Here is a 12500-nt window from a genome sequence, read left to right as displayed (position 1 = left end):
TGTGTGTGTGCATGGGTATAGGGTATATACACATTTTCTGGCATACAATTGATCCACACACAAGCGTTTGTTTGTTTGATTGATCTACAACAGTTCCACTCAGTGACCACAGACACACACACACACACACACACACACACACACACTATATATACACTCTCACACACACACACACACACAAACACACACACACACACCGATACAAAGGTCCTTTTCAAAATATAAAACAGCCCAGTCATGCCTGCCTTCTTCAATCAGCCACCCTCCAACATCACAACTACAATGTGTAAACAAGAACAATTCGAGATTTCTGACCTCCAGCAAGGAGGTACACAAATCCGGATCCAGAATCCGGATCATCCTGAAATTAATTTTTGGGGATGTCCCAGGACCAAGATCCACCTCGTGTGAAAATTTCAGAAAGATCCGCCCAGTAGTTTCTGAGAAATCTTGTCCACAGACAGACAAACGGACAAATAAATAAATAAATAAATAAATAAATAAATAAATAAATAAATAAATAAATAAATTAACGGACCCGATCGCATAACCTCCTTGCTGGAGGTAAATATCCTCTTTTGACCAGCAGGGGGTGTAGTGTCTCCCACCAATGTTAGCTTCTGTAGCACTAACAAATGAAACAATGCAGGCCTTATACCCAGCATGTGTATACATGAGTATATGTGTGTGTGGGTCTGTGCATCAAGGTGTTAAATGAGAGTCATGCACACACTGTAACGTCACATTCACTCTGACTGCCAACTGATACTCCAGCTCCTGGGATGTGCGTCCGGCCCTCCTAAGAAACTTTTTCCAGCCCCACATTGCCCCCTCCTGGCTTCATGTGTACTTTTCCCTGCGGCATTCTCACTCAGAGTGATTGTTTTTTTGAACAACTGATGATACCATGAAAGTGTTCCCAAAAAAGAGCAGCATAGAGGAGTCTCTAACTCCCTCTCCCTCTCCCTGTTTGCCATAGATGCATAGTTTGCTCTGGGCGGCGTCCTGTGGAGTGTGTGTGTGTGTGTGTGTGTGTGTGTGTGTGTGTCCTGTGGGGAATTATGTGTTGTGCTGTGCTGCCATGCTGAGAGCTCCCCTTTTACCCTGACACCACAGGCAAGCAAAGGCACACACCTGAGAAAATATTCACCCTGCGTCCCCCACAAAGCACTCTCAGCACTTTTCAACCTGCTTTCAATTCACCCTCTTAGAGAACACATCTTTTTTTTATGTTTTCTCCCTCGCACTTTCTCTCTCACTCCTATTCCTCTCTCACTTGCTCTCTCTCTCTCTCTCATATTGAAACTCTCTTTAACTCCTTCCATCTTTCCCCCATCTTCCCCTCTTTCTCTCCCTCCCCTCTCTCTCTCTCCCTCTCTCTCTCTTTCTCTCTCTCCCTCTCTCTCTCTCTCTCTCTCTCTCTCTCTCTCTCTCTCTGTCTCTCTCTGTCTCTCCTGTCCTACATCCTGTTCTTCACACAGATGGTGAAGCGTTAGCCGGAGGGTGTAGGTCAGTCCTCCAACCCCTAGAGGGCGCTGTGATCTGGCCGCTCATAAATCAACACTTTGGCGGCTTTTGATCTTCAAAGTATCATCTGATGGCCTACTTGCTCTGGAATTATGTAAACAAGTGGTACAGTGCACTGGGCGGCTGGGACTGGAGTCAAAAACATTGAGTGTGATTTTTTTCATCGGGAGGATGTTTTCGAGTAAACTAGCGTGCCAAAGTGCCAAAGTACTCAGATAATCTGGCTGGCCTTTCAAATTAATATTCTGAGACAGCCACTGATTTAAGACCAAGATTTGGGATGATTAAAGGCTAAAGAACTCTCTAACACACGCACTCACACACACACACACACACACACACACACACACACACACACACACACACACACACACACACACACACACAAACACACACACATTCACACACATCCACACATACACACACACACACACACACACACACACACACAAACACACACACATTCACACACATCCACATACACACACACACACACACACACACACACACACTCTCTCTCTCTCTTCCTCACATACACACACACACAGACACATCATAACAAATGATTTCTACAAAGGACAAAACAAACACACCACTAAAATCTAGAGCCCTGTGGAATATAACAAAAACTTTTGGGAAAATGAACACTCCATGGTGTGCTTTCATTTCAAACACTTCAAAGCCACAACACTTTAATCAACTGCCAACAGTGTTCAAAGCTCGGCATTCCCAACCCGACTTTGCCGATTCTCATCAGTCCTCCTAACACCACGTACCCTAGTGTCCATGTGCCTGTGCCGGAGAGGGAGTGGGTCTGTGTGTGTGTGTGTGTGTGTGTGTTCATGATATGCGTGTAGGGGGAGTGGGTCTTGTGCGTCATCCCGCTGCACTGCTAATGTACGGCAAGGAGAGCCATTCTACCACCAAACAAACATCACACAGTCAATGGGCTGTAAAAAAAAAAATATGTGTGTATTATATGTGTGATCGTGTGGGTGTGTGTGTGATTGTGTTTTTACCAGACGCACCAGCTCAAATGCACTCAAATACACGCATATCATGAACACACACACACACAAACACACACATTGCACTGTGGAGACAGAGACGTAGGAATAATCACAGTGCTCTAATGACGGGGACAATCTGCCACCCATCACCACGGTTACGCAACTGACTGCGTAAGCACCCGGGGGCAATCAGCCAAAAGACCAGTGTCCTCCTCTCCTCTCTCTCCTCTCTCCCTCTCTCTCACTCAGCCATCCATTCTCTCTCTCTCTCTCTCTCTGTTCCTCTCTCTCTCTCACTTACTCTCACCCATTCTCTCTCTCTCACCCATTCTCTCTCTCTCTCTCACACTTTCTCTCTCACCCATTCTCTCTCTCTTCCTCTCTCACCCACCATTCTCTCTCTCTCTCTTCAACTTTCTCCTCCACCCATTCTCTCTCTCTCTTGCTTGCTCATTCTGTCTACCTCTCTTTTTCCATTAAATTCTCTCGCCTCTTACCCTCTCATACACTTTTATGACTCCATCCAGTCGGTCTTGGCCCTCACCTCTCTCTCTGTCCTTTCCATTTTTGACCCTCTCTCCTTTCACTGTCACTCCATCACACACACGGAGACACACACAGACACACACACAGACACAGGCACACACACACAGACACACATATACACACACATACACAGACACACATATACAGACACACAAACACACACACTGACACACTCACTCTCACTCTCCACCTTTTCCTCTGTAGCTCTCTGCTGTTGTTTCCCCTATTTCCCCTGTTGTGGTGAGCCGCAGGTCTGCAGGTGCTGTGGGCTGAATGGTGTGTGTGTGTACGTGTTTGAGTGTGTGTGTGTGTGTGTGTGTGTGTGTGTGTGTGTGTGTGTGTCTGTGTGTGTGTGTGTGTGTGAGCTGACTGATTGGTGAGACATGAATCAGCTCAGTGCTGTAATAACCTGCTATAAGGGAAACCTGAGAAAACCACTCGCTGCGCACACTGCACACACACACACACACAAGATTATAGCCTATGGCCAACGCGTGCGCGCACAAATACACACCAATGACTCTACAGTCGACTGAAACACACATTCTCATCCTACACACTGGTGTGAACACACACATACACACTGCACACAGTTACAGAAATACACTCTCACACATACACACACATATACACACACATACGCATATACACATTAAATCATACATTCACACTCCTATCTCTGCAAACAATCACTGTTCTTTGTGCGATCGGCTCAGTCTCAAACAAGTGTTTTATTATAGACATCACTCATCTAAGGTGTTGTGTTTCAGATCCTCTCCTCTTGCTAACCCTCTCTCTGCATGTCTTCCTGGAATCTCTCTCTCTCTCTCTCTCTCTATCCCTCTCTCTGTCTTTTCTCTTTGTCTAGCATCTCTTTCAATCGTCTCATCTTTCACCGTTTCACAAATGAATTTAAATGAGCTTTTTCTGCATGACAATGCATTTGAGTTCTATAAATACAGGGGGATAAAGACAGAGGTTAGGAGAGGAACAGTTATATTTCTCCAGCACTACACCTCTTCTTCACTCGACTAGCTTTTTATCTCTGTAGCCCTTGTCGTCCCCCCCCCCCCCCTCCTCACACTGCGTACACACACACACACACACACATACACACACATACAGACACACACACACACACCCCTCCTCACATCTGTTTCAGGGGGAAGTCAGGTTGAACTGAATCCTTCCTTCCAATCCCAAGAGACATTCCCTTTAGTCATCCCCCATCTCCCAAAACAAACCTAAATAGACTGAACATGTGTCTGCATGTGTGTGCTGTGTGTGTGTGTGTGTGTGTGTGTGTGTGTGTGTGTGTGTGTGTGTGTGTGTGTGTGTGTGTGTGTGTGTGTGTGCATGTGTGTGTGCATGTGTGCATGTGTGTGTGTGTGTGTGCATGTGTGTGTGTGTGTGTGTGTGTCTGCATGTGTGTGTGTGTGTGTGTGTTTGTGTGTGTGTCTGCATGTGTGTGTGTGTGTGTGTGTGTGCGCACGGGTTAATCTGTGTGTGCTGGCAGTGCAACAACTTCAGAAGACTACACTGTGAATACAGTGGGGGATTTGATAACTTGTCCTTCAGTGTTGACATCTAAAGCCAGAGATACACCACAACCGACATCAAACCTGTGGCGCGGCCAAAAAGTTGAACTTCAACACACCGCAAAGACTACAGCCTATGGCCAACTAGCACTTTAACACACTGCAAAGACTACAGCCTATGGCCAACTAGCACTTTAACACACCGCAAAGACTACAGCCTATGGCCAACTAGCACTATAACACACCGCAAAGACTACAGCCTATGGCCAACTAGCACTTATGTTCTGCACCAGCATTTCACACCACTCTCGCTCCCCACAGATGGTTTAGTAATATAGCTCCTTCTAATTGAGAACATGTCTGATCAGAAGTTGCAAATAGCACTGGCGTTGTCAGCCCATGGATTTTGGATGTGAAAGAAAAATAAGAGGAGACCGAATGAGTGAATTCAAAATCACATCCACAGCTGAAGTGCCCTTGAACACCTAACCCCGATCACTGCTCCCCGTGTAACTTAATTTCACTGTGTGTGTGTTCACTGGGTGCTGTGTGTGTGTCACTACCCTGGATGGGTCAAATGCAGAGGTGGACATAGAGTCACTTTCACTTTCAAAATCATGGATATGGCATCGACTTTCCCGTCCTGTGTCTGGCGTTTGGATCTTCCCTGTTCAGTTGCCCATGTTGAAGAAAATGATCAGTCCAATCATCCAGCCAATCAGAGTGATCTCTCTCACCGACGGGCTCCACTGCCGATTCCAAATGCTTAATCGCCCCAAAACCGATTCAGGTTCTGACTAGTCAGGATGCACCCCAAAAACTATAGGGCCACCGTCAGTCTGGTGTGACACAGACTTAAATGATGAACTTCCATCAAAACCAGACAAATACATGTGCACTAGTTTTGTTTGTGTGTGTCACAGGGCAACTAGTTTTGCCAGTGTGAGATGAATGAGAGTACCTGTGGTTTATTAGAAGTAAACCATCAATAGAGTATGGATGTTGATCAGAAGTTTGTAGTTTTTAGTGTGAGCATTTTAGCTCTTTCTGGTTCCAAAGAAAAGCCAAACAAAGCTGTTAGAAAAACCTAGGTTTTGTGAGTTAAAATGTAGTTATCAGTCGGCCTCTTGTAATGAACTGTTGGCTTGTCGTGTAAACATAAAGATGTTGCTATTGATATGCTAAAGAAGAAAAATAATGGACTACATTGTGTCACTTGTCTCAGGCAACATGAGGGACCCTAGGGTGGTATCCATGGTTACAGATAAGTCTTAACCTCAGATTTATTTTACTCAACAGATTGTGGCTATAGATGTGTTTACTTAAGATGACTTGAATTTTCTGTTTGGTAAAGCTAGCTATGATTAGCTTCTGCTTACTTTGTGTCATTTATGACCCATTAAGCTAAGTGGTTTGCTTGTAGTCTGTTCGTTTTTGCTAGTAGCAGAGGGATAGCAACAGACATATTTTAGAGATACAATGGGTCTACGGACTTTACAGAGACAACATTATCGAATGCTGGATCTCTTAAGCACTTATTTAACTGCCATGGGTGTTATTTTGTCGATTTTCCAAAGCCCCATTCATACTCACAAATGTTCTTTTTAAAAGTGTAAACTGTGTGTGTGGGTGTGTGTGATTGTTTGAATGTGTGTGAGTGTGTTTTTTCTTACATCATAGTTGTTCACCTGTTGTTCATGGGCTGTGTAATGGAAATGGCCAGGGTCAGTCAAGTTCAAAAAGCACTTTGCTTGGGCAGCTAAAGCCATTCTTCTCCTGAATTGTCCTGGGATTTAGGTAACATTTATATTGTTTATATATATATGTAATAGACATAGTGTGTGTGTGTGTGTGTGTGTGTGTGTGTGTGTGTGTTTGTGTGTGTGTGTGTGTGTGTGTGTGTGTGTGTGTGTGTGTGTGTATGTGTGTGTGTGTGTGTGTGTGTGTGTGTGTGTGTGTGTGTGTGTGTGTGTGTGTGTGTGTGTGTGTGTGTCTGTTTGTGTCTGAGTGTGTGTCTGTGTATGTGTGTGTTTTGGAAGGTAGATAGAATGATAGAGCAAGAGAGAGACAGAGTGAAGGATAGAGAGAGAATATGGGATTATCTTTTATTTTATTATCCCCTCCTGATGTCAGGTGTGCACTGGTTGTGTTTGCTGGTGATGATGGATGAAAGTCATCTGGAGGGCACAGGGCATGTGTGTGTGTGTGTGTGTGTTGGTGTTTGTGTGTGTCACAGGGCATGTGTGTGTGTGTGTGTGTGTTGGTGTTTGTGTGTGTTGCTGGGTGTTTTGTAACTACCTCTCCCTAGGAGTGTGTTGTTTCTGATTGTGTGAGGGTACTAGAAGTAGAGTGTGTGTCTGTGTGTGTGTGTGTGTGTGTGTGTGTGTGTGTGTGTGTGTGTGTGTGTGTGTGTGTGTGTGTGTGTGTGTGTGTGTGTGTCTGTGTGTGTGTCTGTGTGTGTGTGTCTGTGTGTGTGTGTGTGTGTGTGTGTGTGTGTGTGTGTTTCTGTCTGTATGTGTGTGTCGCTGGGTGTTTTGTAACTACCTCTCCCTAGGAGTGAACCGCTGTTACAATGGAACTCTTTAACACCTCAAACAGCACTTTTATGAGTCATTTCTCAATCCCAGGAACCTACAATCTACCTCTGTGTGTAAGGCTGCCTGAGTGTGAATGTGTGTGTGTATGCTTATGTGTGTGCAATCTGTGAAGAGAGATTTTTGTTTCTGATTGTGTGAGGGTACTAGAATTAGAGTGTGTGCGTTGTGTGTATGTGGGGGGGTGTGTGTCTGTATGTGTGTGTGTGTGTGTGTGTGTGTGTGTGTGTGTGTGTGTGTGTGTGTGTGTGTGTGTGTGTGTGTGTGTGTGTGTGTGTGTGTGTGTGTGTGTGTGTGTGTGTGTGTGTGTATAGTGTGTTATGTCTGGTGTGTGTCTGTCTGTATGTGTGAGTCTGTGTGTGTGTGTATGTATGGTGTGTATGTGTGTGTGTGTGCGTACATTTCTGTGTGTAAATAAGCTTGTTTATTCTCTCTTTATGTATCTGCGTGGACGAGACATTCTTGCTGGTGCATATGTATACTCTACCATTCCATATTCTACCATTATTCTCCCTGTGTGTGAATACTCTCAAGTGTGGAGGACATTCTATATTCTCTGAACAGGGTTCCCACAGTGTATGTGTGTGTGAGTGTGTATGTGTGTGTGTGTGTGTGTGGTGTGGAAGACATTATTTATTCTCTGAACAGGGTTCCCACGGTTATGAAAATCCTGGAAAAGTCATGTCATTCTAAAATCACATTTTTCCAGGCCGAAAAAAATATATGAATTCACTAAAACATTAAATCATGAATTCATTGAAAGTTTTGGAAAAGTCATGTCATTTGATTTACTCGTACTGTATGTAGGTCTAATTCATCCTGTACATCTGTACATTAAACTACTCAATGTTGTGTACTGTACAAGGGTGTGAAATGTTATGGAAATATTTTTGAACGGCTTTGAAAAGTCATGGAAACGTTTTGTCAAGGAAAATCTGAAATGCATACGTGTAACATGTTTGAGAGGTATTTGTGTGTGTGTGAGTGTGTGTGGGTGTGTGTGGGTGGTGGGGGGGGGGGGGTCTTTTATGTAAAATTCCTACATGAAGCCTGGGGTGCAGTGTGCAGAATGACCATCATATTAGTGACATCACAAACCTGACCCCTCTGACCAGACTGCCAGCCCTGTCACGCTCACGCTTAAGCCTCGTTAATTTGGGCCTAATTGAACTAATGAGCAATGTGGATCAGAGGCTTCAGACTCAGTGAACTTCAGTCAACCCTAACTCTTCTGACACACATGCATACACACACACACACACACACACACACAAACTCTCTCAGTCTGTCACTCATATATGCACACACACATTCACAAATGCACATGACCTATTGTCAGGTCATGAGTCACTCTATAATCCAATTTTACATGGCAGATGCACAGAAGAACACATCCGTGAGCATCACACCCATCTGATACAAACACAATAAACAAATATGGATAAAGCATCTGGCTGTTAAGGGCATTCAGTATCAGTGTTTGCTAAAATATTTGTTTTGCTATAACAGAGGTTGAAATGCTGCTACTCTAGAATGTCACAATCAAGGACAGATAAGGCATTTACATTAGGTGAGTATACAAAAAGCACAATGTTTCTTTGTACACGCCTGTAAACAACTAAGAACTAGCTGCTATGGTTAAGGACTTTGAGTGATGAAATAACTCTATGAGCTGTTACCAGACCCATCCTACACACACACACACACACACACATAGACACAAACACACTCTCTCTCTCCCTTTCTCTCTCTGTCTTTCTCTCACACTCACACACAGAGCTTATGCAATGTTAGTGAAAAATATCAGCTGACCAGTGTTCAACAGTGCATGTGTGTATTTGTGTGTGTGTGTGAGGGGGGGGAAGTGTGTGTATAGAGAGAGAGAGAGAAGAGGAGAGGTACTCACAGTTGCATGATCAGGTACAGATGGTTGGAACTCTCGTATATGTCGTCCAGAGCCACGATGTTCTCATGCTTAATCCTGCAAAAAGCATTCAAAAGAAGCACGAGTCCTATTAAAACACCACTCATACTCATACTTATATAAAACAATCTCATCAGACTGAAAAGAACTACAAGGCCACCTCTGTCTGGGTCTCTGGATTAATGCAAAGTAGGGACTGTGTGTGAGTGACAGATAGAGATAGAGAGAGAGGGTGTGTGTGTGTGAGAGAGAGAGAGAGAGAGAGAAAGAGTGTTTGTGTAAGTGTGTGTGGTGTGTGTGTGTCTCTGTATGTGTGTGTGTCGTGTGTGTCGTGTGTGTGTGTGTGTGTGTGTGTGTGTGTGTGTGTGTGTGTGTGTGTGTGTGTGTGTGTGTGTGTGTTGTGTGGATTACATGCAGGCTTTAATACAGAGTTCAGACAGGGCCAAAAATGTTACACATCCTAAGCTCAGCAGTGATGAATTTGTAATGAGTCTTTAAAATGTTAAAATTCGTCTATGGACAAAGATAGAACGAGGGAGCTTGCTCCTGTGTGTGTGGTGTGTGTGTCAGAGAGAGAGAGAGAGAGACTGAGGAGACCGACTGAGTGACTTAGCAAACAAAGTTATATAATCAAAGTTACATCGTATAAAAGTAAGATAGACTGTACATTTAGACCAAAACAAACACAGTATTATAAACATATGGACACACACAGTATTATATACATACAGTACGGACTATGAACAGGTGAGGACATTTAACATGTAACTGTCAATGGAGAAAAACACAATTTGAGAGTCTCTTCTTTCTCTATATGCCACACACACACACACACACACACACACACACACACACACACACACACACACACACACACACACACACACACACACACACACTCTTCTTTCTCTTTATGCCCCACACACCGAAATAGCACTTGGACAGATACAAAAACTAATTAAAGTCTCCCCAACAGGCCTCCTTTCCCCACAAAATAAAGGATTTGTTGAAAAAGGCACCAGCCAATGTTTCTTAATGAAGACTGGTGTTGCCTGCCATGTTGCCCATTGAGAAACATCGACTCCACCACACACACACACACACACACACACACACACACACACACACACACACACAGACACACACACACACACACACACACACACACAGGCAAACCTAACGAGAAGAAAACGTGACTGAAGTTTGAGCTGTGTAAAATCTCATCCAACTCTCATCCAATGTCTTTCTCTCTCACTCTCTCTCATTTTTTGGTCTACCTGCTCAACTCCCTCGCCCCCTCCCTCCCACTCGTCTCATCTCTTTCTCACTCTACCTGCTTCTGTCTTTCTCCTGTCTTCTCTTTCTTTCACTCTCTCTCTCCCTCTTTCTTTCTCTCTCTCTCTCCCTCTCCTTCCTCCAGTGAGTGACCTGCTTCTGTCTTCCTCCTGTCTTCTTTTACGTGCTCCTCACACTCCCTTCTCTGTCTCTTTCTCTCACTCTCTATCTCTCTCTCTTTCTCTCACTCTCTATCTCTCTCTTTCCTTCTCTCACTCTCTCTCTCCCTCTTTCTTCCTCCAGTGAGTGGGCAGATACTGTGGCACGACACATCAGACTCCACTGCCTCATCACACACACACACACACACACACACACACACACACACACACACACATCAGACTCCACTGCCTCATCACACACACACACACACACACACACACACACACACACACACACACACACACACACACACACACACACACGCGCACGCACACACACACACACACACACACACACACACACACACACAAACACACACACATCAGACTCCACTGCCTCTGATAATTACAGAGAGAAAGAGAAAAGAGAAATAGTTGAGAGACACAGATAGGAGGAAGACAAGGAGCGTGGAGGTGAGAGAAGGAAGAAGAGATAGAGAAAAGGGAGGGAGAGCGAGGGAGAGTAAGACAGAAAGAGAGAGAGAAGGATAGAGAGGGCGGAGAGTGAGAGGGATGCGTCAAAAGGAGGAATGACACACAGCTGTGCTTGAATCTACCCATAATCCTTCACTCTACCCATAATCCTCCACAGCAGGACGAAGGAGCCGCTCGCATCCCAGCCTCAGCGAGGATTTACCCATCAGCCATTGGGGCTCAGAGGGCCATTCAAACCCAGTGAGGTCATAAGCACTGTTAAAACGGCCATCCTGAAAGCACGCCTGCTCTCGCCAACACACAGATGCACGAGGATGTGTGAGATATGGGAGGCTCCAAACACACACTCACCCTGACACAAACACACACTTACACAAACAGGCACACACACACACACACACACACACACACACACACACACACACACACTCACCCTGACACAAACACACACTCACACTGACACAAACACACAATCTCCCTGGCACAAACACACATACACAAACACACACTTACACACACACACACACACACACACACACACACACACACACACACACACACACAGACACACACACACACACACACACACACACACACACACACACACACACACACACACACACAAAAACACAATCTCCCTGGCCCAAACACACATACACCCCTGCACTCCCACCCTGAAGCACACATACTGTACATACACACACCCATGTGAACAAAACAACATAACCTTAATAAACACACACACACACACTCTTACGCCCTTACACACACACACACACACACACACACACACACACACACACACACATGTAGTCATTCTAATGGTGAGGGAGGATGGCAATGGCCTGTCTATCATCTTGTTGCCGTGATATGATGATGAAACGGAGGCTGAGGGACAGAAAAGGGTTTCAATGTCCTTGACCAGACAGCTGTGACAACCAAGGTCTCACATCAGCAGCAGTTGCAGGAGAACTGTGCTCTTCAGAGGGAGGACACACACACACACACTCTCACACACACACACACACACACACACACACACACTCACACTCACACTCACACTCACACTCACACACACACTCACACTCACACACACACACACACTCACACACACACATACGCAGACATACAATCAGACATTCACCTCACACTCCCATTCTCACCAAGAAGAGAACAGAGATCATACTGCATTTGTGTGCAGGGCACCTCCTGATTCCCTTCCATGGACCGCACAAAATCAATTTTTTCTTTTGCCAAGTTCAGTTTTTTTGACAGATTCTTTACCTTCTTTCTCTTTTTTCAATCAATCCAAAAATATCTTCAGGAAATAGACTACTTTGCTTAAACACATTTTTTGTATCTGTCTCTGTAATAGACCTATGTTGTATTAGGGTAGGGAATGTAGGGTAGCAATGCTAGTATAATCCTGA

General features: G+C 44.7%; 1 protein-coding gene across 1 annotated transcript in view; it reads right to left on the bottom strand.

Annotated features, from left to right (window-relative positions):
- camk1da (calcium/calmodulin-dependent protein kinase 1Da) overlaps positions 1–12500 on the bottom strand; it is a gene marked incomplete at its 3' end in the record, with an annotated part of 70279 nt that overhangs the window by 21405 nt on the left and 36374 nt on the right. The window contains exon 3 of the mRNA XM_080851367.1: positions 9122–9196. Within this exon, the coding sequence (XP_080707493.1) occupies positions 9122–9196 (75 nt within the window). The remainder of the gene's footprint in view (positions 1–9121; positions 9197–12500) is intronic.

This window comes from Sprattus sprattus (assembly GCF_963457725.1).
Source record: "Sprattus sprattus genome assembly, chromosome: 14".
NCBI classification, from domain to species: domain Eukaryota; kingdom Metazoa; phylum Chordata; class Actinopteri; order Clupeiformes; family Clupeidae; genus Sprattus; species Sprattus sprattus.
This window is presented reverse-complemented; position numbering and strand designations above follow the sequence as displayed.